We start from the raw sequence: 27,374 nt of genomic DNA, 5'->3' as shown, positions 1-27,374 counted from the left end.
AGCACAGCGCGGTCATGTGACGTCACAGGTGCGTACAAACACAGCACAGCGCGGTCATGTGACGTCACAGGTGCGTACAAACACAGCGCGGTCATGTGACGTCACAGGTGCGTACAAACACAGCGCGGTCATGTGACGTCACAGGTGTGTACGAGCAAAGCACAGCGCGGTCATGTGACGTCACAGGTGCGTACAAACACAGCACAGCGCGGTCATGTGACGTCACTGGTGCGTACAAACACAGCACAGCGCGGTCATGTGACGTCACAGGTGCGTACAGACACAGCACAGCGCGGTCATGTGACGTCACAGGTGCGTACAAACACAGCACAGCGCGGTCATGTGACGTCACAGGTGCGTACAAACACAGCGCGGTCATGTGACGTCACAGGTGCGTACAAACACAGCACTTAGTCATTTATTCGTCGCTCATGAGGATTTATTTCAAACTTATTATGAATGCATTAACGATCTGCTGTATGGATTCATCCTGACATGGTGAACACTGATGACAGTGTGATGGCTCACTTCACCACTGATGTCTTATCGTCACGATTGGCTCAAGTTACTGATAAATGTGATGAACACATGAATTAGAGTGAAAGAATGACCTTTAACACGTTGTTATTGTTCCTAATAATATGATGGTGAGTCTGCAGGTTTATTTTAATATTTGATGATTATTATATTTGTCATATATTGGAATTATAATGATAAGTTAGCTTCATTTGTAAACTGCCGACATTGTTTTTTTAATCATCATAACGTACTTCATGTTGTCATTATTTTTTTGGACAATAAAATATAAAATCCCTGAGTCATGTGACAGTGATTAGCATACAGTATATCAGTGAATGGAAGAAAACGGCATCATTCCTGTAACAACACATATAAACTAATTAAATTGTTCATTTTAACACTATTTTCACTTGTTTTCACAACATTCATCTACAAATCCATGGTTTAAAGACCGAAGTATTCATGAAATCTGCTCACTCACATCAGTAGCGTACTCCCATCATGCCTTTCACTGTTCATGGACGCGCCGAGCGAGTCGAGAACGAGGACGGCTCGTTCACAGAGCCAGAGGCATTCTGGGAGTAACACTGCTGCACATGCTCCGTGTGCCGCACAACCCGGAAATAAACCAGGAAATCCAAAACTTTTTTGGCAAATGCGCTGAGTGAGCAACTCCAGAGGAATGAACGCAGCCAAAGGGGCGGAGCTCTATCCAGTTCTTATAATACATCCATGGTTTTGGTGGCGACTTGAGCGTAACTTCACTCGTACTTCTCAAGTATACAAGTAGATACTTGTATACTATATACTCATTGAATATTGAGAAAGGACCAGTGACTTTTAAAAAAAATGCTCGCAGTTGTTATATCTGGGAATCAGTCCCTCACTGAGGTGTGACCTCTGAAGGTCGTGCACATTTGAAAGTAAAATGGAATTTATATTTTCTTCTTCTTTCAGTAAAGCTATGGAGGAAAATGTTGGTGAAAGAGAAAAACCAGGTGGCGCTAGACTCATTGTGTTTGCACAAAAATGAAGATTGTGACAAAAACACTGAAGAGGAGGAGAGCTGACGGAGGTGAAGATGGGGAAGGAACTCCAGTGAAGAAGAAAGTGGGCTGGGTTTAATCATGTGATGTCTCTGAACCAATCAGAAAACAGATCTGTTCAGGTTGTGATCAATAATGTGATTTTGTGTTAACAGGAAGTGATGTAATAGAGGAGGAGGCTAAATATTCATTGATCACTTTCTTATTTTGTTCAACTGTGAAATAAAGTTTTAGCTTGTAGAAAAAAACGGAACACATCTGTCAATCAAACTGTAAACCTGAAGCATTGCATCATGGGAAAACATGTTTACATCATCAGTGTGTGTTTATTATTTGACCTGCAGGTTTCCATAGCAACGCAGCTACACTTCAGGTGTTTATAATCATAGATTTAATATGTTCCATGTTTGATGACATCATGAGAAAACATTTGAAACGTGAGTCACATGACATTTTAGATAAGTAGATTGAACAGATAATGTCAGTCTGTGATGTCATGTCTCTGTGCATTTTAAGGCCACGCCTTAATGTTAAGTGGCTTTTTCTTCAAGGATTAAAGGTGAAACTCGAACTGCTGATAAACACACACACTTTGTTTCTGTGAAACAAATGAATCACTTTTGTTAATGAACTGATGTCATTTAATCTTTTCTATTTTAGGAAATAAAACTGGAATGACCTGTCATATTATTTCTATTATTGTTTTGTGTAACTGTGGCGACGTATAACTCTGATTATTGATTGATTTATTGATATATATTGATATATTGATTTATGGGCATCCCGTGGCCAAGTAACTGTACTGGCCAAGTAACTGCTTGTAAGTGTCTTACGTAACTGGAGGGTCGCTGGTTCAAGTCCCCACCAGGTCAAAAGGGCTGGGCCACCCCTGAGCAAGGTACCCAACCCCCATTGCTCCCCGGGCGCTACTCCGTGTGGCTGCCTGCTGCTCCTAGTTCTAGGATGGGTCGAATGCAGAGAAATAATTTCTGTAAAGGGATTAATATACATATATATGTTAATATAAAATATGTGTTTTTATTGACATATTTCAGAACAGAACAATATTTGATGCTCTGCTCTTTGTAAACGTTTTTAAAGTCAATTCACATGAAGGAAACAACATCACTGCAGTGAACACGGGGTGTTGTTGCCCTCTGGTGGTTGAAGCAGGAACTTGTTAAAGGACTAAAATAAAACACTGTGGTCACGTGAGCGTCAAACAAACAGCAGCTCAGTCAAAGACGACGATCTTTATTTTTCATGGTTTATTTTGATTTTATTTCACTGCTGTTAATCTCAAATGTCAGTCCGTGACATCAGAATGACGTATCGCTGTGGCCACGCCCATCATCCTGCGATGCGCAGTCACAGCATCGTCGTCCTCACCGTCAATGTTTTTGGAGAAGAGGAAACGGTTTGTGAGTATGACTTTAATCTCCTTTAATCTCCTTTAATCTCCTTTACCTCCTTTAATCTCCTGTCACTGATCGATCACTGCGATGTTAACGACGTTATAAACGGGAGCAGAGACGGAGGAGAAAACAAACAGGCCGCTGTGATTCACTGACATCATCTTTGTCATATTTGACTCACGCTGCTTCCAAACAACACACACACACACACACACACACACACCGAGGCTCGCGCTCATGGTAGCACTGTTGTCATGTTAGCAGTGATGCTAGTTCTCATGTTAGCTCAGCTATTGGCCCTATGGTGTGGGTGTGTGTGCTAATGCTAATATTCCTCAGTGTGGCTAATATTCCTTTCTGTGTGTGTGCGCGCGCGTGCGTCCAACATGTAACACACAACTTGAACAGGCTTTTTGAAGATTAAGACCTGGTTTTCGGGTTAGAATTGGGTTTAGGTTAAAGGTTAAGGAATGTGCTACATGACATGTAATGTATTATGTCTCTGAGTGGCCTCACTAAGAATGCAAAACCTGTGTGCGCGCGCGCGTGTGTGTGTGTGGTTTGTTCATCACTAAACACAATCATCATCCTCATCATCATCTTCTGTTTACTCCATCAGCTGGTGACAGTGAGTCATTGATTGATTGATCCACATCAATAACTAATCACCTTATTATTGAAAATCTTCAGAAACAATGAGTTCTGCTCATAATCTGTAATCTCAGTTAATCTGAGAGAATTGTGAATAAAAACTTAAATCATCATATGCATTAATAATAAACAATAATCATCAATAAACATCACATTATCATGATGAAATATCCTGTGAGGACAGGATGAGGGGGATGGAGATGATGCAGCAGCAGATTATCGATTGAAACACTTCCAGGCTTTTATTGTGAAAGTAGACAGACTGTACTTCCTCTTGGTCAAATTTGTTTTGATAAATACGTCGTTAAAGCCCGGGGAGGACATTTTGGACAAATCTGACTTTAGTCTGACTAAGTGTTTATATGCAGGAGTAATCAGACTATGAAGCACATAATCCAGGTATGTTAGTCTGACTAAGGTGAGCTGGACTTTAGTCTGACTAAGTGTTTATATGCAGGAGTAATCAGAGTATAAATCACATGATCCAGGTATGTTAGTCTGAGTAAGGTGAGCTGGACTTTAGTCTGACTAAGTGTTTATATGCAGGAGTAATCAGACTATGAATCACATGATCCAGGTATGTTAGTCTGACTAAGGTGAGCTGGACTTTAGTCTGACTAAGTTTTTGTATGCAGGAGTAATCAGAGTATGAATCACATGATCCAGGTATGGGTTAGCTAACCCTTAGTCTGACTAAGATGAGCTGGACTTTAGTCAACATTAACTTGATACCAGTAGACACTGGTTTATAACAACAATAATAATAATAATAATAATAATAATAATAACAATAGTTGACTTACTCTGTCATAAGTAAGAACGTTCTTTGTGAACTGAAAACTCAGTGACCTGGTTCACAAGGTCACTTCCTGTCTCCCCTCCCTTTTCTCCATCATTTGTGTGGTAACGTGTGGAATGAGCTGTGATTGGCTGAGCTACAGTTGTGAGACGACTCTTTGGTTCTTTTGCTGTTTGTGTCCAACAAAAGTGCTTTGATTCAGACACACACACTTATTCTCTCTCTCTCTCTCTCTCTCTCTCTCTCTCTCTCTCTCTCTCTCTCTCTCACACACACACACACTTATTCTCTCTCTCTCTCTCTCTCTCACACACACACACTTATTCTCTCTCTCTCTCTCTCTCTCTCTCTCTCTCTCTCTCTCTCTCTCACACACACACACACACTTATTCTCTCACACACACACTTATTCTCTCTCTCACACACACACACACTTATTCTCTCTCTCTCTCACACACACACACACACTTATTCTCTCTCTCTCTCACACACACATACACACTTATTCTCTCTCCCTCCCTCTCACACACATACACACACCCACAGTCTTCTGCTGATGTTTAGTTTTCTGCAGATGTTTTGTCTTCTGCTGATGTTTAGTCTTCTGCAGATGTTTTGTCTTCTGCAGATGTTTAGTCTTCTGCAGATGTTTAGTCTTCTGTAGATGTTTAGTCTTCTGCAGATGTTTTGTCTTCTGCAGGTGTTTTTTCTTCTGCTGAAGTTTTGTGTTTTGCAGATGTTTTGTCTTCTGCTGATGTTTGGTCTTCTGCAGATGTTTTATCTTCTGCTGATGTTTAGTCTTCTGTAGATGTTTAGTCTTCTGCAGATGTTTTGTCTTCTGCTGTTTTGTCTTCTGCTGAGGTTTTGTTTTTGCAGATGTTTAGTCTTCTGCTGATGTTTAGTCTTCTGATGTTTAGTCTTCTGCAGATGTTTTCTGCTGAGGTTTTGTTTTTGCAGATGTTTAGTCTTCTGCTCTTCTGCTGATGTTTAGTCTTCTCAGATGTTTAGTCTTCTGCAGATGTTTAGTCTTCTCCAGATGTTTAGTCTTCTCCAGATGTTTAGTCTTTTGCTGATGTTTTGTCTTCTGCAGATGTTTTGTCTTCTGCAGATGTTTAGTCTTCTACAGATGTTTTGTCTTTTGCTGATGTTTTGTCTTCTGCTGATGTTTTGTCTTCTGCAGATGTCCCACTCCATGCTGTCCATGTCTCCTCGCTTTCTGTCCTTGTCCCTGGCGGCGCCGCAGCACTGGGTCCAGTAAGCGGAGTGTGAGCGTTGAGATCATCTGCACCTTCACTGCATGGTGCTTTAGCTCCTCCTCCTACTGGATGATGGACAGCTCTCCCAAACTGTCTGGCGAGACACTGATCGTGCATCACATTCCGCTGGTGCACTGTCAGGTGTCGGGCCGGCGGCCACGGGGCAGCTGCGATGCTGTTTCACTGAAGAGGAGCAACCCGTTCAGCTCACCTGAGAACCTGGGCCTGAGCCGCACCACTTCACTTCCAGAGAGAGACGTCCTCCAGAGGGAGGCGCTGTTGTACAGCAGCCTGATCCACACCTCCAGGGGCTCCAGCTCCTCCCACACAGGACGAGAGCGTGGCGACAGAGGAGGCGGCGGCATGATGAGTGATGACTCATCGTTTACTTCAAGCAATTCCGAGGATCAGCTGATCACAGCTCACACGCTACCACGAGCCAAACCGAGAAACAGGAACCCACTGCGCCACAACCCGTTCCTGCTGAACGCCAAGGACGAAGAAGACGACGAGGGGGACGCCGATGACTTCAACAGTTACTTCGAGGACTCCTCCTTTCACCTCCACGGCGACACTAGCCCCGCCCTCGCTCCTTTCCACCTGCACGACCTGGACTTTGCGTCAGGGCCGTTTGTGTTACACGGTTCAGTACGGGGAAGCAGCCACGAGTCCCTGAGGGGCGGGGCCTCAGATCTTTCCACTCACCTGGAAGACCTGGACATCCTCGGTCTGGACCGTCAGCGTCGCCATGGCAGCAGTGGTTCCAACATGTCCATGGACTGTGGCGAGCAGGACTGGGGCGATGAAGAAGACGATGACGATCACCTGATGAGGTGTGGGCGGAGCAGTAAGACGGGCTCGTACTCGTCGAGCTCATCGATGCAGCACTGCTCCTGCTGCGTGCTATCGCACAACTTCCCCGAAACCTTCTCCGAACCGTGTCACCGCGGTTACGCCAGCGACTCATCCTGTAACAGCTCAGACGGTGTCCTCGTCAATTTCAGCGCCATCTACAACAAGATGAACAACGGCGTGCCGGAGAGGCCGCCAGTGTCCACACGCGCTAACCTCAACAGCTCCACAGATCCGGATTACTCCCGCACCGCGCCGACCTCTGACCCTGCAGGAAAACTGCCAGACTCAGGGGGCGGGGCCTTTTATTTGGACCTTCATACCTCGCCGACTGAACCTCCGTCGCCGACACAACAAGCGTCCTGCCCCGGCCACGCCTTCCCTCTGATCCATGAGCCACACCTGTCCACCTCTTCCACCTGCTCATGCTCAGTGGAGCACCAGGGGGCGCTGGACCTCGACGCCAACTGCAACTCGTACCTTCCTCCGCACTCCGGGTTGTCAGGTGACCTGGCGTCCTGTCTGCAGAGCCAGGCCCGCCTGGTCGTCGCCACCCAGAACTACTACAAGCTGGTGACCTGTGACCTTTCGTCCCAGTCTTCACCAAGCCCCGCCCCCTCATCAGTCAATAGCTGCTCTGATGAACACAGCAGAGGAAGCCCCACCCCCACACAGCCCAGCGAGTACTTCCTGTTCAGACAGGAAGCGGGTCAGAGCGACGTGAACGAGGAGGACGAAAGGAGACCGTCGCCACAGGTGAGTGTGACATCACCTGTGACATCACTGTGACATCACTGTGACATCACTGTGACATAAAGATAAAGTTTAAATTCTGTCTCCCTGTGTGTGTTTGTCTGTCTGTCTGTGTGCGTGCGTGTTTGTGTGTCTGTCTGTCTGTCTGTCTGTCTGTGTGTGTTTTTCAGAAAGAAAAAAACAATGAGGAGGAGGAGGAGGAGAAGATGAAGAATCAAGCAGCAGGAGGTGCTGGAGCTCCTTCTCCAATGATTCAGGGTCAGGTATATGTCAACACCTCCCCCCCTGTGATTGGCCGGAACGTCATTGGAGGAGCCTGTTCTGGAAGTCGTCCACGTTCACGCAGCTACGATCGTAACCTGGACAAATCTCCATCTCCTCGTCTCGGATCTCTGGAGCGAATGTTGAGCTGCCCGGTCCGACTCAGCGAAGGCACCTCCCCGGCCCCGCCTCCTCCCCCACGGGTCACTTCCTTTGCAGAAATCGCCAGAAGTAAAAGACGAAATGGAGGAGCGGGGGGGTCGCCGTCATCAAAGGTGGCCGCAGACCTTTTCTCCTCCACCTACTCCGCCCACTCTCACTCCTCTGTGGATTTCTCTCCAATCCTGGAACAGCGTGTGGAGGCCGAAAGGCGGAGCCTCTCACCTGTCACCTTCACCAGGTGTTATAGCCATGGCAGCATGGAGCGCCACCTGGAGGCAGCCAGGGAGAGCCACACCGAGGCTGAAGGTATGTCATCATGTCATATATAACATATAATATATTTATGGTATAACATGAAATCTAATATATATTATAATATATCATAATAAATAAAATATATTATAATATATCATATTTATTATGATATAATGTAAATATAATATGAAAAAGTATGAATATTGGCATATTTTACATTCTTAAAACAAATGTTATCAAATCTTTGATATGAAAATAGTTTTGGTTCCTAATTAGTTAGAGTTAGGAGGTAAGGAGATAAGGAGAGAGGAGAGGAGAGGAGATGTTTGTAACCAGTTCAGTATTGCCCCCTCTGGTCAAAGACAACACTGCACCCAGCTCCGGTGACATTGTTAGGCTGCAACGACAAACATCTTGTGCAACACTGTTGACACACGCGCACACACACACACACACACACACACAGAAGCAGTTTCTACTCCTCGCTGCTGTTTCCTCTGGCTCCAGGTCCAGTCACTGTCTGTCTGTGTGTGTGTGTGTGTGTGTGTGTGTGCCTGCCTGTACATGATCAATTGATTGATTGGTCTGAATATTAAAGTTGTGTTTGTTTGTGTTTGTGTTGGCTCCAGGTGTCTCCACCTCCTCACACTGCCCCCCAGTGGCGGTGGTGCGGTACAGTCGCGACCAACGTCCCACATCTCTGCCGATTCAGCCGTTCACCTTCCATCACCAGTTCACTTGTAAAGCTGCTCAGTGTAAACCTGTGCTGCCGCCGCTCTCAGCCTTTGTCTCTGGGATGCAGACTCGTGGCGACTCCGCCTCCTCCCCAGGTTCTGGTTCAGATCCAGGTTCTGGAGGTCCGGTCTGTGAGGCTGGAAAAGTTCTGAGGACAGCGGACCCTCCTCCCGCTTTAGTTCGGCCCTCGCCTCTCGGAAGCTACACTCCAGTCCGTCTGCAGGGGGCATCGAGCTCTGAGACGAGCTCTCAGCCGCCGTCACCACCGCATGACGGCTCCCTGTCGGCGCTACTTGCACCCCCCCACACCCCTCTGCAGGCCAAACAGGGGGCGAGGTCAGCACCGTTACCACAAAATCCTCCTCCATCTCTGACCATTAAGAGAGGGGCGGTGCCACAGCCACTGACGACGTTCCACTGTGGAGCCCCGCCCCCTCTGAGTCCACTGAGCTACGCGGAGTCTGGAAAACATGGAGGCGGAGCCAGAACACATAATGGTATGATCTAAAGTGGTCATTATGGAGTAGAGCGCCACCAGTGGTCACAGAGAGTAAGATACGTCACACAAATAAAAGGCAATGAGACAGACAGAGAGCGAGAGAGAGACAGACGGAGAGAGGGAGATGATATCTCTGAACGCGTCTCTGATGACGTCTCTGATGACGTCTGATGGCGTCTCTGATGACGTCTCTGATGGCGTCTCTGATGGCGTCACTGATGACGTCTGATGGCGTCTCTGATGACGTCTCTGATGACGTCACTGATGACGTCACTGATGACGTCTGATGGCGTCACTGATGGCGTCACTGATGACGTCTGATGGTGTCTCTGATGGCGTCACTGATGACGTCACTGATGACATCTCTGATGGCGTCACTGATGACGTCTCTGATCTGATGGCGTCTCTGATGGCGTCTGATGGCGTCTCTGATGGCGTCTCTGATGGTCTGATAGCGTCTCTGATAGCGTCTCTGATGGCGTCTCTGATGCGTCACTGATGGCGTCTGATGGCGTCTCTGATAGCGTCTCACGTCTGAAGCGTCTCTGAAGCGTCATGGCGTCTGATAGCGTCTCTGAAAGCGTCTCTGATGGCGTCACTGATGACGTCGTCGTCTGATGCGTCTCTGATGACATCACTGATAGCGTCACTGATGCGTCACTGATGGCGTCTGATAGCGTCTCTGATAGCGTCTCTAAAGCGTCTGATAAGCGTCTCTGATGATGCGTCACTCTGATGGTCGATCGTCTCTGGCGTCTCTGAAAGCGTCTCTGATGGCGTCACTGATGGCGTCTCTGATAGGCGTCACTGATAGCGTCTCTGAAGGCGTCTCTGATAATCACTGATGGCGTCTGATGGCGTCACTGATGGCGTCTCTGATGACATCACTGATAGCGTCACTGATGGAGTCACTGATGGCGTCTGATGCGTCACTGATGGCGTCTCTGATAGCGTCTCTGAAAGCGTCTCTGATGGCGTCACTGATGCGTCTCTGGCGTCTCTGATGGCGTCTCGTGCGTCTGATTGACATCACTGATGCGTCACTGATGCGTCACTGATGGCGTCACTGATCATCACTGATAGCGTCACTGATGGCGTCACTGATGGCGTCTCGTGATGACATCACTGATGGCGTCACTGATCACTGATGCGATCGTCTCTGAAGGCGTCTCTGATGGCGTCACTGATGGCGTCTCTGATGGCGTCTCTGAAGGCGTCTCTTTGATCTTCTGCGTCTCTGAAGGCGTCTCTTTGATCTTCTGCTCCTTGTTCTTATTCGTCCCTTTCTTCTCTCTCTTCATGAACCTTCTCTTCACCTTCATCCTTCCTCCCTTCATCTTTTCCACCTTTTCCTCTCTCATCCGTCTTTAACCCCACCCCTCACCACGGTCTTAACCCCGCCCCCTCCCCTCAGCGCACCATCTCTCTCCCCAAGCTCTGAAATGGAGGGAGTACCGGCGCCAGAACCCTCTGAGTGTGGAGCGAGTCTGTGGATCCAACTTCCTGTGCGCTAACGCTGAACCACAGCGAGCAGCGGGACCACGCCCCTCAAGACGCAACGTGTTTGATTTCCCCACAGCGCCCTCTAGCTGCAGGCCGGGACAACTTCATGGTGCTGGTGGTTAATTTCAGTGAACGATGTCACCATTACTGTGTTATTATTGAACATTCATAAAGGGGCGGAGTCTTCTTTCTGTAATCTACATCTACGTTTGGTTTGTTTATAAACTTTGAGAAAATGTTGAAAGTGTCACATATGGACGATATTTTCTCTGTTTGTGTGTGTGTGTGTGTGTGTGTGCGTGTGCGTGCGTGTGTGTGTGTGCACAGGCTCATCAGTGAAGAGCGACTTCCTTCCAGATTATTTCTCTCTGTCTGAAAAACCTCCAGAAGAATTTTGTCTCTCTCCTGACACCTCGTCTTCATCACTGTCCTCCTCCTCATCACAGTCTTATGTTTCTGTGGACCTGACACAGAAGAGAGGTGAGTGTGTGTGTGTGTGTGTGTGTGGGTGTTGTCATGACGACAGACGCCTCATTTATAAACATTTATGACGAGAAACAAATGAGTAACTGTACCTTTAACCTTGACTAAAGATCAAAGTTTAAAACCAGTGTGTGGATTTAAAGTTGTTTCAATGATTAAAGGTGATGTCTTGCCTGTCTGCCTGTCTGTCTGTCTGTCTCACTGTGTCTCACCTCTGTCCCTCAGCTCTGGTGAAAGCTGTGAACAGAGCCGTGGATCTGATCGTGGCTCATTTTAGCACCAGTCGAGACGCAGACGTGAAGGTGAGAGACAGTCTCTGCGTCACATGATCACGTGTCTCACACACACACACACACACACACACACACACTGCTGCCTCCATCAATCAGTTCAAGTGTGATTTTGTCTCTTCAGTGTTTGAAATCCAACGTTTAGATTGACCTCAGTGACACAAAGTGACCACACGAGGCAGCAGAGGAGCAGCTGAGTGTGTGTGTGTGTGTGTGTGCTTTACAACATGAATCAGGAGACTTTCTTTCTGAATGGACACAGGTTATAAAGTGTCTCTGTGTCTCTGTTTCAGGCCAAGCTGGGGAACAGCTGTGTGAGTCCTAACGTGGGTCACCTGATCCTGAAGTACCTTTGCCCCGCCCTCTGTGACGTGCTGCAGGACGGGCTGAAGGCGTTTGTGCTCGATCTGATCGTCGGTCAGCGCCGCTGTCGGCCCTGGACTCTGGTGGAGACGTCCACTCAGCTGGGTGAGGAAGAGGAGGAGGAAGCTGCTCTTCATCACATCAGAGATCGCGTCTGTCTGTCCACTCACAAGCGTCCATCATGTCTGTCTGTCCACTCACGAGCGTCTGTCGCGTCTGTCTGTCCACTCACGAGCATCTGTCTGTCCACACAAGCATCCATCATGTCTGTCTGTCCTCGTTCATCCGTCTGTCTGTCCCTCCGGGCGTCTGTCGTCTGTCTGTCACACATCTGTCTGTCCACTCACAAGTCCATCATGTCTGTCTGTCCACTCCGCGTTCATCCGTCTGTCTGTCCACTCACGTCTGTCGCCTGTCTGTCCACTCCGTCGTAGTCTGTCTGTTCAATCACGAGCATCTGTCTGTCCACTCACAAGCGTCCATCATGTCTGTCTCGTCCACTCCGTGTGGCGTTCATCACGTCTGTCTGTCCACTGTCCACTCGTCGTCCTCTGTCCGTCTGTCGGCGTTTGCGTCTGTCTATCCACTCGCCGTCGCATCTGTCTGTCCACAGCATCCGTCCTGTCTATCCACTCACGTCCATCCGTCTGTCTGTCCAATCACGAGCATCTGTCTGTCCACTCCAATCGTCCAACTGCCACTCCGCCAGCGTCTGTCTCTGTCCCACTCAAGCGTCCATCATGTCTGTCTGTCTCCGTTCATCACGTCTGTCTGTCCACTCGTAGCGTCTGTCTGTCCACTCACGCGCCTGTCTGTCCACTGGCGTCGTCTGTCACCAATCTGTCTGTCCACTCACAAGCGTCCGTCATGTCTGTCCACTGTCTGGCGCCGTCTGTCATCCACTGCGTCCATCACGTCTGTCTATCCACTCATCCATCCGTCTGTCTGTCCAATCACGCATCTGTCTGTCCACTCCGTCCATCATGTCTGTCTGTCCACTCCGCGTCCAGTCGCGTCTGTCTGTCCACTCACAGTCCCCGTCGCGCCTGTCCTCTCACGAGCATCTGTCAGTCCACTCACAAGCGTCAGTCGCGTCTGTCTTTCCACTCACGAGCGTCTGTCTGTCCACTCACGAGCGTCCATCGCTTCTGTCTGTCCACTCACAAGCGTCTGTCCACTCATGAGCGTCCATGGCGTCACATGACATAAGCACAGCATCTTGTGACGTAACCACGAGGTCATGTGATGTCCTGTGTCCTCAGGTCCGTCCACTCGTGTCCTTCACACCTTGTTCTCTAAGGTGAGTCAGTTCTCGGAGCTCAGCAGCGCCACCATGAGGATGAACGCCTTCATCTTTGGTCTCCTGAAGTGAGTTCTTCTTCTTCTTCTTCTTCTTCAAATGTTTCATCTTCATCTTCAGAAGAATCAAAGCTTTACATTTTCTTCTGTTTCAGTCTGAAATCTCTGGAGTTCTGGTTCAGTCATCTGCACACACACGAAGGTCTGTGACATCATCGTCATCATCTGTGACATCATCTCTCGTCACAGACTCACAGACATTAAACAGCATGACTCAGCTAAAATGCCACCGTCTCAGACATTAGACTGCAGCATTTTCGCAGAGTCATGCTGTGGTCTAAGATGCCATTGTCATCACAGACGCAGTGAATTATGGGATATGTTTTGGTTCAGGGATGATGGGCAGCTGTGTTGGCTCCTCCCCTCTAAGTCAGCCATTAAATCGCCTTTCTTTGTTTCTTTGTCTTTTAGATATAATCGCAGCTCATTATAATCCGTGGGGTTTCCTGCCGCTGTCGCAGGGGCCCTTCCGCCTGGTCTTTCAGGAGCTCCTCCTCCTTCTGCAGCCATTGTCGCTCCTCCCCTTTGACCTGGACCTGCTCTTTGAGCCACACCTTCTCCAGAAGGGGGCGGAGCACATGCGTTGTAAGGAGCAGCTGTGTTCAGCGGGCCAGAGAGTCGACCAATCAGCTCGCTCCACCTTCCAGCTCATGAGAGGATGGAGTGCCACGGTCAGCGAAATGGTCAGAAACACGAGCGGAGAGACGAAGGCGGAGAGGGCGGGGCTTAGACGAGAGGGGACGTGGCCGAGGATGGAGGGAGCGAGGAGCAGGAGGAGGATGGAGGGAGCAGGAAGTGAGGAGACAACAGGTGAGCGGAGAGAGACAGGTGTGGGACAGGAAGAGAGGAGGAGCAGAAAAGAGGGGGAGGAGTCAGAGGAGGGGCGTCAGCGGCGGCAGGCGGGCTGGTGGTATCAGCTGATGCAGTCCTCTCAGGTCTACATCGACAAATCCAATGAGAAGACCAAGTTCATCAAGAAGTCCACGGAGAGACGACGTGGTCAAGCCCCGCCCACCAGAGAAGGAGTGGTGGAGGGGGCGGAGTCACGCCCAGAGGGGGAGGGCTTCAGAAGCAGCAGTGAGGAGTCATGTGGACAGAGAAGGAGACCGTCGTGGATGGGCAGTCCTCCAGAGTCTGTCCTCAGCCCCACAGCTCCACCTGCTGGACCGGAGACCAGCTGTCTGCGCTGGAGCAGGCTGTTTGGATCCAGCCCATGGGAGGGGCCAGGGCTTAGGGGGCGGGGCCAGAAGACAAGGTGAGCTCAGTCAGAGTGTGTGTGTACATTATTATCATTACAATAATATAAGAACAGAAAGGTTCTCAGCAGCAGGGGCAGCGCCTCCCTCAGGTCAGTCATGTTACTGCGTGTCTCTCGTCAGGCCGCCGTCAGGCTGGCTCGCTCTCGATCGCTCCGTGCTCGACCTCGTCGTTCACACCATCGGAGCGGGAAGTGGGAAGAAGGCGGAGCCTCCGACAGCTGTCACTCACATCGTGACGCCACCACAACAACCTGAAGCCAAACAACCGTCTCCATGGTAACTGACCTCACACCGACATGACAAATAAAACATTCAGTTTATTTTCACCTGATTGATAAATTGATAGATTGAGTGAGTGATCTCTCATCTAAACAGCTGGATATATGTTATTGATCAGTGGTCAGTTAATGGACAGTCTGCGCCCCCTTGTGTTTCCTTAGTGAAGTGCGAGCTCTGTGTCACCACATAGCGACAGAGCGCGGTCAGCTGAGCTTCAACAAGGGCGACGTCCTGCGAGTCATCAGCAGGGCCCATCCTGATTGGCTGCTCTGCTCACTGGGCTCCACCCACGGATTAGTCCCCATTGTATACGTCACCCTGAACAACCGGCAGGACAACCTGGAGGACGCTGCTGTGAAGCTCAGCGGTGATGAAGAGGACGTGTAGAAGAGATGAAGATGAAGATGAAGAAGCATGACGAGTGAAACAGGAGCTCACGTCTGCATGAACACCAAGAAAAAACAAAATCTCAACTTCTTCTTCTTTGCTTCCAGCTGACACATGGTCACTTCCTGTGTCACTTCCTGTGTGGCTGTTGTCCCTGGACTCTGCTCAGCTGATGATTTCCTTGTCTTAGATGATGGTGGTGATGATGATGACGATGGTGATGATGATGATGTTGTTACGTTGTTTACTTGAGTCTCAGCTCACTGTCGTGTAGTTTAGTAAACAGCGTGATCAAAGAGAAGAGAAACACGTGTTTTCATCATAAATTACTTTAGAAAACTCTTATGTTTCATGAAGGGGCCCCAGGTGAAGGGGACATGGGGCCCCCATAGTCTTTGAGACGCCCCTGCATGGCCTCCTGCAGTTTTTACACTGGTTCAGAGAAATGAAGACGACGTCTTGTCCTCTGTTTCAGCATGATTCTTAGTACAGAGTTATTCTTAGTTCAGAGGTCAGTGAACGCATCACAGTGTGTGTGTGTGTGAGTGAGAGTCATTATTCTTAGTTCAGAGGTCAGTGAACGCATCACAGTGTGTGTGTGTGAGTGAGAGTCATTATTCTTAGTTCAGAGGTCAGTGAACGATCACAGTGTGTGTGTGTGTGGAGTGAGAGTCATTATTCTTAGTTCAGAGGTCAGTGAACGATCACAGTGTGTGTGTGTGTGAGTGAGAGTCATTATTCTTAGTTCAGAGGTCAGTGAACGATCACAGTGTGTGTGTGTGTGAGTGAGAGTCATTCTTAGTTCAGAGGTCAGTGAACGCATCACAGTGTGTGTGTGAGAGTCATTCTTAGTTCAGAGGTCAGTGAACGATCACAGTGTGTGTGTGTGAGTGAGAGTCATTTCAGAGGTCATGAACGTGATCACAGTGTGTGTGTGTGTGTGAGTGAGAGTCATTATTCTTAGTTCAGAGGTCAGTGAACGCATCACAGTGTGTGTGTGTGTGAGTGAGAGTCATTATTCTTAGTTCAGAGGTCAGTGAACGGTGTGTGTGTGTGTGACAGTCATTCTTAGTTCAGAGGTCAGTGAACGATCACAGTGTGTGTGTGAGTGAGTCATTCTTAGTTCAGAGGTCAGTGAACGATCAGTGTGTGTGTGAGTCAGTGAGGTGAACGATCAGTGTGTGTGTGTGTGTCATTATTCTTAGTTCAGAGGTCAGTGAACGATCAGTGTGAGAGTCATTATTCTTAGTTCAGAGGTCAGTGAACGCATCACAGTGTGTGTGTGTGTGTGTGTGTTGTGTTGATGTAGAGTGACCCGCTGACCCTCATCCAAACATTAAAACATAACTGATAAAAATATTTAATGTACATTTATTAAATAAATGAAAAGTTGTGTAGTTTTTGAAAAACTCATATATACATTAATTTAGCTTCATTTCAATGTCTTCTTTGTTGCATTAATATACAGTTTTTATGTTGATGATATTTAACAATAATGTAAATATATATTATATTCGTGTGTATTTTCTGTTAGAAAACGACCTCCTGTCCTCCAGGTGGTGCTGTTGAATAAACGTCCTATTCTGAGTCACATGGTACACAAACAGGAAGTGATCACACGGAGGAAACGGGAGCAGAGGGAAGGAGGAAGAGGAGACTCATCCATCCATCCATTATCTATGGCTTTACACTCCAGACGTCTCTCTCTCTCTCTCTGCACTCTGCCTTGTTCTGCTGCCTCTCTCTCTCTCTCTCCCTCTCTCTCTCTCTCTGCACTTCTGCCTTGTTCATGCTGCCTCCTCTCTCTCTCTCTCTCTCTCTCTCTCTGCACTCTGCCTTGTTCTGCCTCTCTCTCTCTCTCTCTCTCTCTCTCTCTCTGCACTCTGCCTTGTTCTGCCTCTCTCTCTCTCTCTCTCTCTCTCTCTCTCTGCACTCTGCCTTGTTCTGCTGCCTCTCTCTCTCTCTCTCTCTCTCTCCTCTCTGCACTCTGCCTTGTTCTGCTGCCTCTCTCTCTCTCTCTCTCTCTGCACTCTGCCTTGTTCTGCCCTCTCTCTCCTCTCTCCCTCTCTCTTCCTCTTTCTGCCTTGTTCTGCTGCTCTCTCTCTCTCTCTCTCTCTCTCTGCACTCTGCCTTGTTCTGCTGCCTCTCTCTCTCTCTCTCTCTCTTCGCTCTCTCTCTCTGCACTCTGCCTTGTTCCTGCTGCCTCTCTCTGCTTCTCGCTCTCTCTCTCTCTCTCTCTCTCTCTGCACTCTGCCTTGTTCTGCTGCCTCTCTCTCTCTCGCTCTCGCTCTCTCTCCACACACTTTATGATGTGTATGTATGACATTATCAAACTGTGGATGTTCAATTTCAAAGTGTTGACGTGATCACACTCAGACTGAGGTGTTGTTTGTCCTCAACACATCATCACACTCTTCAGTCACCTGTACCTAATAAACTGACCACTTCTTCAGTCACGTGACTAATGCTTCTCTCTGTCTGATGATTGGTTTTCAAAGTAAAGCGTCATCGACAAAGAAACACAGTTAAAATGCTTTTATTTTGTTAGTCTGTTGCAGGCTTACAAGAGTTAGCTTCGCTTAGTTAGCTTCACAGTTTTAACACAAACTCTTTTATTTTGGAAAACAGTTTTTCTGTGATGTGTTTCCTCCTGAATCACAGAAGCTCTTTGACGCTGTTGTTTACTCTTTGTTTACATCTTCTTCTCTCTGACACACCGTGTTTCTGTAAACAAACATATTTACCTCAGTTCCTTCACAATAAAAGCACATTCATGCTGTGACCTTCACAATAAAAGCACGTGACGAGCGTACCGTGCATGTGTTGCGTTGATCCACGCGTGCGCTCAGCTGTTTGACCCAGGGTTCGTGGGCGGGGACACACAGGTTCCTGCCGCGTCTCGTCAACAGACTGCACAAACATGTGTTGATGAGTGACAGGGTGATGCTGAGTGACAGGGTGAAACAGCTTTGTGTTTAAATGAACTCACATGGTGGCGTCGATGGCGCAGCCCTGCCCACTGAACTGACGACGATGACTCACGATCATGTGACTGGGAATAGTTTTGTTCTTGACGCTGAGGCAACAGTCGACGGGAACCTGAGCCCACGACACTGACACAGACACGTGACTGAGGTCAAAGTTCATGAAGTCACCGTAAACTAAATGTGTGTTAATGTAAAAAATAATGTTTTTGATCTTAGTTTCACTGCAACAAGAAAACAAAAAACAAAAAATTTAACTAACTTATAATATAGAATAATATATTATTATATAAATAATATAGAATTATACATATTTATATAATAAGATACATACTTTTTTTCAGTTTTAACACGAATGAATGAATTAACATGAATAATGAAGGCATGAGTAGTGATACATGAATAATGATAACATGAACAACGAGGTGGAGTGGCTCAGTGGTTAAGACCGCCGGTGTGCAAAGACTTCATGGTCGCGAGTTCAACTCCAGCCCTGGCAGGTTGTACTCAATTCCCTTAAAAGCGTCTGCTAAATGACATGTAATGTAATGATGACATGAATAATAATAATAACATGAATAATGATGATGATGATGCTCACGTGTGCAGCAGCTCATGATGAAGATGATCCAGCAGCAGATGAAGACTTTCATGTTCCCACACACACTCATGTGCTTCACTGATGAACTGAGCTCTCTGGCTCTGTGTCTCCCTATTTATTGGTTCACTTCTTTCACTTTTAATTTCTTAGGCTCCGCCTCGTCCCCCTCCTCTAATTTCCTCTTCAGTTTTTATTTCAGGAAGTAAAATAAGAACTGTGTGTGTGTGTGTGTGTGTGTGTGTGTTGAAGTAGAGTGACCCGCTGACCCTCAGTCCAAACATTAAAACATGAATGATATCTTGCTCACTGTAAAAACACAAACATATTGGAGTGATGTCTTGTTTGAAATACAGAAGGTTTCCCTCCTTCTGGCTCTTCCCAGTGATCGTGTAACTGATGTGTATCAGAAAAAACTGTATAATATTAGTAAAGTACTCTCTCCCACAATAATGGAATACATACGAATGCCTTTGAAAGAATATGGAAAGCATTTCTTATATTAATGTCAATATTTCTGCATTTGTATAAAAAAAAACTGTATTATTTATTTCTGTTTTTTTTCGTTATTCAGCTCCCATTGTATTTCACTCTGTACCCGTCACATCTACCAGGAACCCATCCCGCTGTTTGGGTTTTTGGTTTTTGTGTTGTTATTCCCAGCTTGTTCTCGTTCTTGTTCTTGTTGTTGTTGTTGAAAAATTAATAAATAGATATTAAAAAAAACTGAATGGTAAAAATATGGCACACAATATCCCCCCCCCACACACACACACACACACTCAACAACAAGGTCAAAGGTCACATATAAACTGTAAAAAAATGTAGTAACTCTCTCACACACACACACACAATACAGTCACAATACAATCACACACAGATATACAATCACACAAATGCAAGCACACACACACACACACACACACACTTCCTGAAATAAAAACTGAAGAAGGAAGCAGAGTAGGGGGAGGGGGTGGAGCCTAAGAAATGAAAAGTGAAAGAAGTGAATATATCTTATACAGCAGGTGTTTTACAGATCACATGATTATTGAGATATGAAAACATTTGTTTATGTTTAACATTAAAAACATACTTTCTACGCGTTTACAGTTAAAGATTCGTTTTTAGCACTAAAATGTTCTGACTTCAGTTTTGTTCTTATGAATGAGTGAATAGGACACTGATGGGATCAGTGGGCGTGTCAAACACTTCAGGTCCTTCAACTTTTCCTGTAAAAGCCTCCGGGGGAAAATCCAGGAACATAAACAATAAACTCGAGCAAACGTCCAAAAAAGCATTTACAAGAAACAGAGGGTGTCAATAAATGCTCCGTAAGTTTCACAATGTGTGACTGAACACACGGGGATATTTAACGATGATCAAAACATAACAGAGCACAGTAAACCACACACACACACGCACACACGCACGCACACACACACACACACACACACACACACACACACACACACACACACTGCTGCCTCCATCTGAGTTCAAATGTCTGGGATTTTGTTTCTTCACTGTTTGAAATCCAACGATTGACCTCAGTGACACAGAGTGACCACAGGCAGAGTGACAGAGTGAGTGTGACAGAGTGACAGTGACCAACTGACCTCAGTGACACAGAGTGACCCCCTGAGTGTGAGAGTGACAGTGTTCAGTGTGACATTTGTGTGACAGTGTCTTCAGTGTGACAAGTGTGTGACAGTTGACCAGAGTGACGTGATTGACACGTGACAGAGTGACACGGTGTGACAGTGACACTGACGGTGTGACAGTGTGACAGAGTGACAGTGTGAGTGACGGTGTGACATGACAGTGTGACAGACAGTGTGACAGTGTGACAGTGTGAGTTCAGTGTGACAGTGTGACAGTGTGAGTGTGACGACAGAGTGACAGTGTGTGTTAAAGTGACCAGAACGACAGTGTGACAGTGACAGTGTGACAGTGTGAGTGACACAGTGTGACAGTGACAGTGACAGTGTGACAGTGTGACACAGGAGGTGACAGTGTGAGTGTGAGTGTGACAGAGTGACAGTGTGATGTGACAGTGAGTGACAGTGTGACGGTGAGTGAAGTGAGTGTAGTGTGAGTGTGACAGAGTGTGACAGTGTGACAGTGTGAGTGTGAGTGTGACAGTGTGAGACACACGTGTGAGTGTGTGTGACAGTGTGGCAGTGTGAGTGTGACAGTGTGACGGTGTGACCCAGTGTGGACAGTGTGGTGGAGGTGTGGTGTGAGTGTGACAGTGAGTGACAGTGTGACAGAGTGAGTGTGGTGTGAGTGTGACAGTGTGACAGTGTGTGAGTGTGACAGTGTGAGTGACAGTGTGAGTGTGACAGTGTGAGTGTGACAGTGTGACAGTGTGACAGTGTGAGTGTGACAGTGTGACAGTGTGAGTGTGATGTGACAGTGTGTGAGGTGAGAGTGATGTGAGGACAGTGTGACAGTGTGGTGTGAGTGTGAGTGAGTGTGACAGTGTGAGGTGTGACAGTGTGACAGAGTGAGTGTGAGTGTGAGTGTGAGGTGAGTGTGTGAGTGTGTGTGACAGGAGTGACAGTGTGACAGTGTGACAGTGTGAGGTGACAGTGTGAGGAGTGAGTGTGACAGTGAGTGTGACAGTGTGACAGAGTGACAGGTGAGTGTGACAGTGTGAGTGTGTGTGGGTGACAGAGTGACAGTGTGTGTGTGAGTGTGGTGTGACAGAGTGTGACAGTGTGAGTGTGACAGTGACAGTGTGACAGTGTGAGGTGACAGTGTGAGTGTGACAGTGTGACAGTGTGAGTGACAGTGTGGACAGTGTGACAGTGTGACAGACAGGTGACAGGTGACAGAGTGTGACAGACAGTGTGACAGTGTGAGTGTGACAGTGAGTGTGACAGTGTGAGTGTGAGTGTGACAGTGTGACAGTGTGAGTGTGAGTGAGTGTGGAGTGTGACAGTGAGTGTGAGTGTGACAGTGTGAGTGACAGTGTGAGTGTGACAGTGTGAGTGTGAGTGACGAGTGACAGTGAGTGACAGTGTGACAGTGTGAGTGTGTGAGTGGAGTGACAGTGTGACAGAGTGACAGTGTGAGTGTGACAGTGTGACAGTGTGTGACAGTGTGACAGGTGACAGTGACAGTGAGTGAGACAGTGAGTGTGACAGTGTGACAGTGTGAGTGACAGTGTGTGACAGAGTGAGTGTGACAGTGTGAGGTGGGACAGTGTGACGGTGTGACAGTGTGACAGGAGTGTGACAGTGTGACAGGTGACAGTGTGACAGTGTGAGTGTGAGTGTGTGAGTGTGACAGTGTGTGAGGTGTGACGTGAGTGTGACAGTGTGTGACGACAGTGTGAAGTGACAGAGGACAGTGTGACAGTGTGACAGTGTGACAGTGTGACAGTGTGACAGTGTGACAGTGTGAGGTGACAGTGTGACAGTGACAGTGTGAGTGTGAGTGTGACAGTGTGAGTGTGGAGGGAGTGACAGTGACAGTGTGAGGTGTGACACAGGTGACAGTGTGACAGTGTGACAGAGTGACAGTGTGTGACAGTGTGAGTGTGACAGTGACAGAGTGACAGGTGACAGTGACAGTGTGTGACAGTGTGACAGTGTGACAGTGTGACAGTGTGACATGTGAGTGTGACAGTGTGACAGTGTGACAGTGTGGGACAGTGTGTGACAGAGGACAGAGTGACAGTGACAGTGTCAGTGTGGACACAGTGTGACAGTGTGACAGTGTGACAAGTGACAGTGAGTGTGACAGTGTGACAGAGTGTGACAGGTGACAGTGTGACAGTGAGTGACAGTGTGACAGTGTGACAGTGTGACAGTGTGACAGGTGACAGTGTGAGTGTGACAGTGTGACAGTGTGACAGTGTGACAGTGTGAGTGTGACAGTGACAGAGTGACAGTGTGACAGTGTGACAGTGTGACAGAGTGACAGTGTGACAGTGTGACAGTGTGACAGTGTGACAGAGTGACAGTGTGTGTGACAGAGTGGACAGTGTGACAGTGTGACAGTGTGACAGTGTGACAGTGTGAGTGTGGACACAGTGTGACAGTGTGAGTGACAGTGAGTGTGTGTGAGTGACAGTGTGACAGTGTGAGTGACAGTGTGACAGTGTGAGTGTGACAGAGTGACAGTGTGAGGACAGAGTGACAGTGACAGAGGACAGTGTGAGTGTGACAGTGTGAGTGTGACAGTGTGACAGAGTGAGTGTGACAGTGTGACAGAGTGAGTGTGACAGTTAAATCTGAATTCACTTTGATGGCAGCCTGTTTTTAGACACGTCTTATTCTTTATTTGTGTTTGTTGTGAATTTTCATCTGCTTTCATTTTCTAATTTTTTGTTGATTTTTCACAAAGGACAACGAGATTCAAACATGTCAAACTTTATTTGAAATAACTTTACAACATTTTACACAACAACTCAGTGAAACATTTTCAGGACCACAGATTATCCACAGATTATCCACAGATTATCCACAGATTATTATCAAACATTTGTCCATGTTTTCATTCCTCTTTGATTTTCAGCAATGTCCCACAATGCACTGCTCCCACACCTACAAACACAAGAGCAGAGAAATAGAGCTCAGTGAATGCGAGTGAACGTATGAATGAATGTGAGTGAACGTGTGAATCTGAGTGAACGTGTGAGTGTGAGTGAACGTGTGAGTGTGAGTGAACGTGTGAATGTGAGTGGACATGTGAATGTGAGAGTGAATCTGAGTGAGCGTGTGAGTGTGAGTGAGCGTGTGAATGTGAGTGGGCGTGTGAATGTGAGTGGACGTGTGAATGTGAGTGAGGGGACGTGTGAAAGTGAGTGAGAGTGTGAATGTGAGTGAACGTGTGAATGTGAGTGAGGGGACGTGTGAATGTGAGTGAATGAGTGAGTGTGTGATGAGTAAAGTCTCTTCACCTCAGTTCATCAGTTCATCTCCTCTTTCTTCTTCTCCAGATACTTGATGTGAGATTTCACCCACTTTGTTTTCTTCTTTTCTTCTTCAGGATGAACGATGCACACAGTTTTCTCCAACTTTGTGATGAAGCTGAAGACAAAGATGAAGACAACGATTACATACTGACAGATTATGTCATAAAAGTGAGATTAACGCGTACTCACACAGTGGCGCTGATGTCACAGCCTTGTCCCGCCTCCTGCAGTGTGTAGCTGTCAATCAGAATCAGAGGGAAGAACTTGTCTGTGGTTTTGAGGCAACAGTCGACCACAACCTCAGCTGAGGAGAAAAAAAACAACATTCATCACTTCACCTGACTGTGTGAGTGAGTGAGTGAGTGAGTGAGTGAGTGAGTGTGTGTGTGTGTGTGTCTCACCTGCTGTGAAGTCAGCACACAGCAGGACAGTCAGCAGGAGCAGAGCTGTGATTCCAGAGGACGTCATGTCTTCTCTTGTCTTCTCTTCTCTTCTCTTGTCTTCTCTTCTCTTCTCTTCTCTTGTCTTCTCTTGTCTTCTCTTCTCTTGTTTTCTCTTGTCTTGTCTTCTCTTCTCTTCTCTTGTCTTGTCTTCTCTTCTCTTGTCTTCTCTTGTCTTCTCTTGTTTTCTCTTCTCTTGTCTTGACTTCTCTTGTCTTCTCTTCTCTTGTCTTCTCTTCTCTTCTCTTGTCTCCTGCTGCAGGTACATTTATACAGGGTGAGACTCAGTGAAAGTGAAAGTGTGAAAACTCACTGACTGGAAATGTGAGTTTGTGTCTGAACAGTTGCTTCTTCTTGTTGCTGCCAAAAGTTTCCCTGAGGCCACTTTTTATCATTTTTATCTTGAAGAGGAATTCCTGTCACACAATATGAAACATTCCCAGTGATATAATCTGATATAATCTGATATAACTGTGTTTAATTTACTCACACAAACATATTTATCTTCACATTTACAGTAAGTGTTCATGTTCTGTCATGATCATTCATCTTCATTAGTTTTCGTTAAAATGTTCTGCTCTCATAGAACATGTGATGTAAATATGAGTTTACGTTCAACAAGATGGATAAAAGTCTGCGAACATCAACTCGAACATCACCGCGAACATCAGCGTGAACATCAACTCGAACATCACCATCAGAACATCAGGTGAACATCAACTCGAACATCACCGTGAACATCAGCGGAACATCCTCAACTCGAACATCAGTTCGAACATCACATGAACATCAGCTGAACATCCGGGAACTTATCAACATCAACGCGGACATCAGTGTGAACATCGATCAGTGTGAACATCACCGCGCATCAACATCAACTCGAACATCAGTGTGAACATCATCAGTGTGAAATCACATCAGCGTGAACATCAGTGTGAACATCAGCGTGAACATCAGCGTGAACATCAGTGTGAACATCAGCGTGAACATCAGTGTGAACATCAACTCGAACATCAACACGAACACATCTGTCCTTCATCCTGGACAAACAACACCTGTCCATCATTCTGGACAAACCACACCTGTCCTTCATCCTGGACAAACCACACCTGTCCTTCATCCTGGACAAACCACATCTGTCCTTCATCCTGGACAAACAACACCTGTCCATCATTCTGACAAACAACACCTGTCCATCATTCTGGACAAACCACACCTTCCTTCATCCTGGACAAACCACACCTGTCCTTCATCCTGACAAACCACACCTGTCCTTCATCCTGGACAAACCACATCTGTCCTTCATCCTGGACAAACAACACCTGTCCTTCATCCTGGACAAACCACATCTGTCCTTCCACTGGCATGAGCTGCAACTTTAAAGACGTTCATTAGACTGAAGACAAGTGATGAGACAGAAGAGGAAAACCCACGTGATCTAGGATCTATCAGCTGTTCTATCATCAACTCTTCTTCTTATCATTTTATTTGGTAGTAGCGAGGATAGTTAGGGGAAATGTAGTAGAGTAAGTGAGTAGTAAAAGGTTCTTGAAATATAAAAAACAAAGTAAAGCACAACAGTGGTTTAAAAAAAGACAAGTTAAGTCTCTCAAAATCTCTGAAATGTCTCTCAAATGTGTCTCTATGTGTGTGTCTGTGTGTGTCTGTCTGTTTGTCTGTCTGTGTGTCTGTCTGTGTCCGTGTGTGTGTGTGTGTGTGTGTGTGTGTGAATAGAATGAAATAAAAACATAAAAACATTCCTGGTCTCGTTTGTCTTCGGTGTTATTCCTCATGCGTCCAGCAGATGTCAGTTTTGTGTTTAACATGACATGTTTAATTAGACGGGTACCCCCTGTGTGCAGAGACATCATAGTCACAAGTTCAACTCCCCGGCAGGTTGTACTCAATTCTGTTGTAAGTTGTGTTGGATAAAAGCTGCTAAATGACATGTAATGTAACATGAAGATCAACACAAACACATGTCAGTGACCTGCAGTTATTCTGATTCTTATGAAGAAATAAAAGTGTTGACTTTGTTTGGTTGTGTTTTATCAGAACAGAAACTTATGTTCCTGCTGCTGAACAGGAAGTGACCTTCGGTGACCCTCAGTGAACCCACATCTCTTTTAACTGGTAATGAAATGTTTGTGGAGCCAAACTTTCGTTTTCTTTCACTGTGAACTGATCACTTTCACTGACTGGAAACTTCATGTTCAGACTCGTTCCTGCACTAACAGGAAGTGTAGCTCTGTTGGCCAAGAGGAAAGGAATTGGGCTTGTAACTGGTGGGTTGCCAGTTCAAATCCCAGGACAGGTAAATGACTGTGATGCACCTGAGCAATCCTCCAATACCCACTGCACCCTGTGTGTGTTTGTGATACCTAAACCACATCTGTCCTTCATCCTGGACAAACCAGACCTGTCCTTCATCCTGGACAAACCAGACCTGTCCTTCATCCTGGACAAACCACACCTGTCCTTCATCCTGGACAAACCACACCTGTCCTTCATCTTGGACCAAACCACATCTGTCCTTCATCCTGGACAAACCACATCTGTCCTTCATCCTGGACAAACCAGACCTGTCATTCATCCTGGACAAACAACACCTGTCCTTCATCTTGGACAAACGCATCTGTCCTTCATCCTGGACAAACCACACCTGTCCTTCATCCTGGACAAACCAGACCTGTCCTTCATCCTGGACAAACCACACCTGTCCTTCATCCTGGACAAACCAGACCTGTCCTTCATCCTGGACAAACCACACCTTTCCTTCATCCTGGACAAACGCATCTGTCTTTCATCCTGGACAAACCACATCTGTCCTTCATCCTGGACAAACCACACCTGTCCTTCATCCTGGACAAACCAGACCTGTCCTTCATCCTGGACAAACCAGACCTGTCCTTCATCCTGGACAAACAACACCTGTCCTTCATCCTGGACAAACCACACCTGTCCTTCATCCTGGACAAACCAGACCTGTCCTTCATCCTGGACAAACCAGACCTGTCCTTCATCCTGACAAACAACACCTGTCCTTCATCCTGGACAAACCACACCGTCCTTCATCCTGGACAAACGCATCTGTCCTTCATCCTGGACAAACCACACCTTTCCTTCATCCTGGACAAACCATCTGTCCTTCATCCTGGACAAACAACACCTGTCCATCATTCTGGACAAACCACATCCTGGACAAACAACACCTGTCCATCATTCTGGACAAACCACACCTGTCCTTCATCCTGGACAAACCACACCTGTCCTTCATCCTGGACAAACCACACCTGTCCTTC

General features: G+C 46.9%; 4 protein-coding genes across 6 annotated transcripts in view; 2 read left to right on the top strand and 2 right to left on the bottom strand.

Moving 5' to 3' along the window:
* The window catches only part of LOC122769402 (selenocysteine insertion sequence-binding protein 2-like), a 7,906-nt gene extending 5,656 nt beyond the window's left edge, over positions 1 to 2,250 (top strand). The window contains exon 19 of the mRNA XM_044025918.1: positions 1,477 to 2,250. Within this exon, the coding sequence (XP_043881853.1) occupies positions 1,477 to 1,589 (113 nt within the window). The 3' untranslated portion in view covers positions 1,590 to 2,250. The remainder of the gene's footprint in view (positions 1 to 1,476) is intronic.
* Positions 2,251 to 2,784: 534 nt separating this feature from the next.
* On the top strand, positions 2,785 to 15,685 carry rusc2 (RUN and SH3 domain containing 2). Of its 3 annotated transcripts, none has more exons than XM_044025222.1 (13): positions 2,785 to 2,986; positions 5,611 to 7,294; positions 7,462 to 8,020; positions 8,599 to 9,201; positions 10,618 to 10,815; positions 11,034 to 11,186; positions 11,415 to 11,491; positions 11,773 to 11,947; positions 13,105 to 13,210; positions 13,297 to 13,343; positions 13,613 to 14,456; positions 14,581 to 14,736; positions 14,901 to 15,685. In XM_044025222.1, the coding sequence occupies exons 2-13, from the start codon at positions 5,756 to 5,758 to the stop codon at positions 15,124 to 15,126; spliced, it is 4,683 nt and encodes a 1,560-aa protein (XP_043881157.1). In that variant the 5' UTR covers positions 2,785 to 2,986; positions 5,611 to 5,755; the 3' UTR covers positions 15,127 to 15,685. The 3 variants fall into 3 exon arrangements, with proteins under 3 accessions (XP_043881157.1, XP_043881156.1, XP_043881158.1); XM_044025221.1 differs by having other exon boundaries at positions 10,618 to 10,821; XM_044025223.1 differs by lacking the exon at positions 10,618 to 10,815.
* Positions 15,686 to 17,646: 1,961 nt separating this feature from the next.
* Positions 17,647 to 18,831, bottom strand: LOC122769111 (C-C motif chemokine 19-like). Its single transcript, XM_044025398.1, has 4 exons — positions 18,712 to 18,831; positions 18,116 to 18,239; positions 17,940 to 18,036; positions 17,647 to 17,850 (listed from the first exon to the last, which is right to left on the bottom strand). The coding sequence occupies exons 1-4, from the start codon at positions 18,779 to 18,781 to the stop codon at positions 17,782 to 17,784; spliced, it is 360 nt and encodes a 119-aa protein (XP_043881333.1). The 5' UTR covers positions 18,782 to 18,831; the 3' UTR covers positions 17,647 to 17,781.
* Positions 18,832 to 23,071: 4,240 nt separating this feature from the next.
* LOC122769112 (C-C motif chemokine 20-like) lies at positions 23,072 to 24,152 on the bottom strand. The gene is made up of 4 exons (XM_044025399.1): positions 24,034 to 24,152; positions 23,822 to 23,936; positions 23,618 to 23,747; positions 23,072 to 23,261 (listed from the first exon to the last, which is right to left on the bottom strand). Exons 1-3 carry the CDS (start codon positions 24,098 to 24,100, stop codon positions 23,627 to 23,629), a joined length of 303 nt encoding a protein of 100 aa, XP_043881334.1. The 5' UTR covers positions 24,101 to 24,152; the 3' UTR covers positions 23,072 to 23,261; positions 23,618 to 23,626.
* Between the last annotated feature and the right edge of the window lie 3,222 nt (positions 24,153 to 27,374).

The sequence above is a fragment of the Solea senegalensis genome, linkage group LG5, assembly GCF_019176455.1.
Source record: "Solea senegalensis isolate Sse05_10M linkage group LG5, IFAPA_SoseM_1, whole genome shotgun sequence".
In the NCBI taxonomy this organism is placed as follows: Eukaryota; Metazoa; Chordata; class Actinopteri; order Pleuronectiformes; family Soleidae; genus Solea; species Solea senegalensis.
Note: the sequence above shows the minus strand (reverse complement) of the source record. Positions and strands in the feature narration are given on the sequence as shown.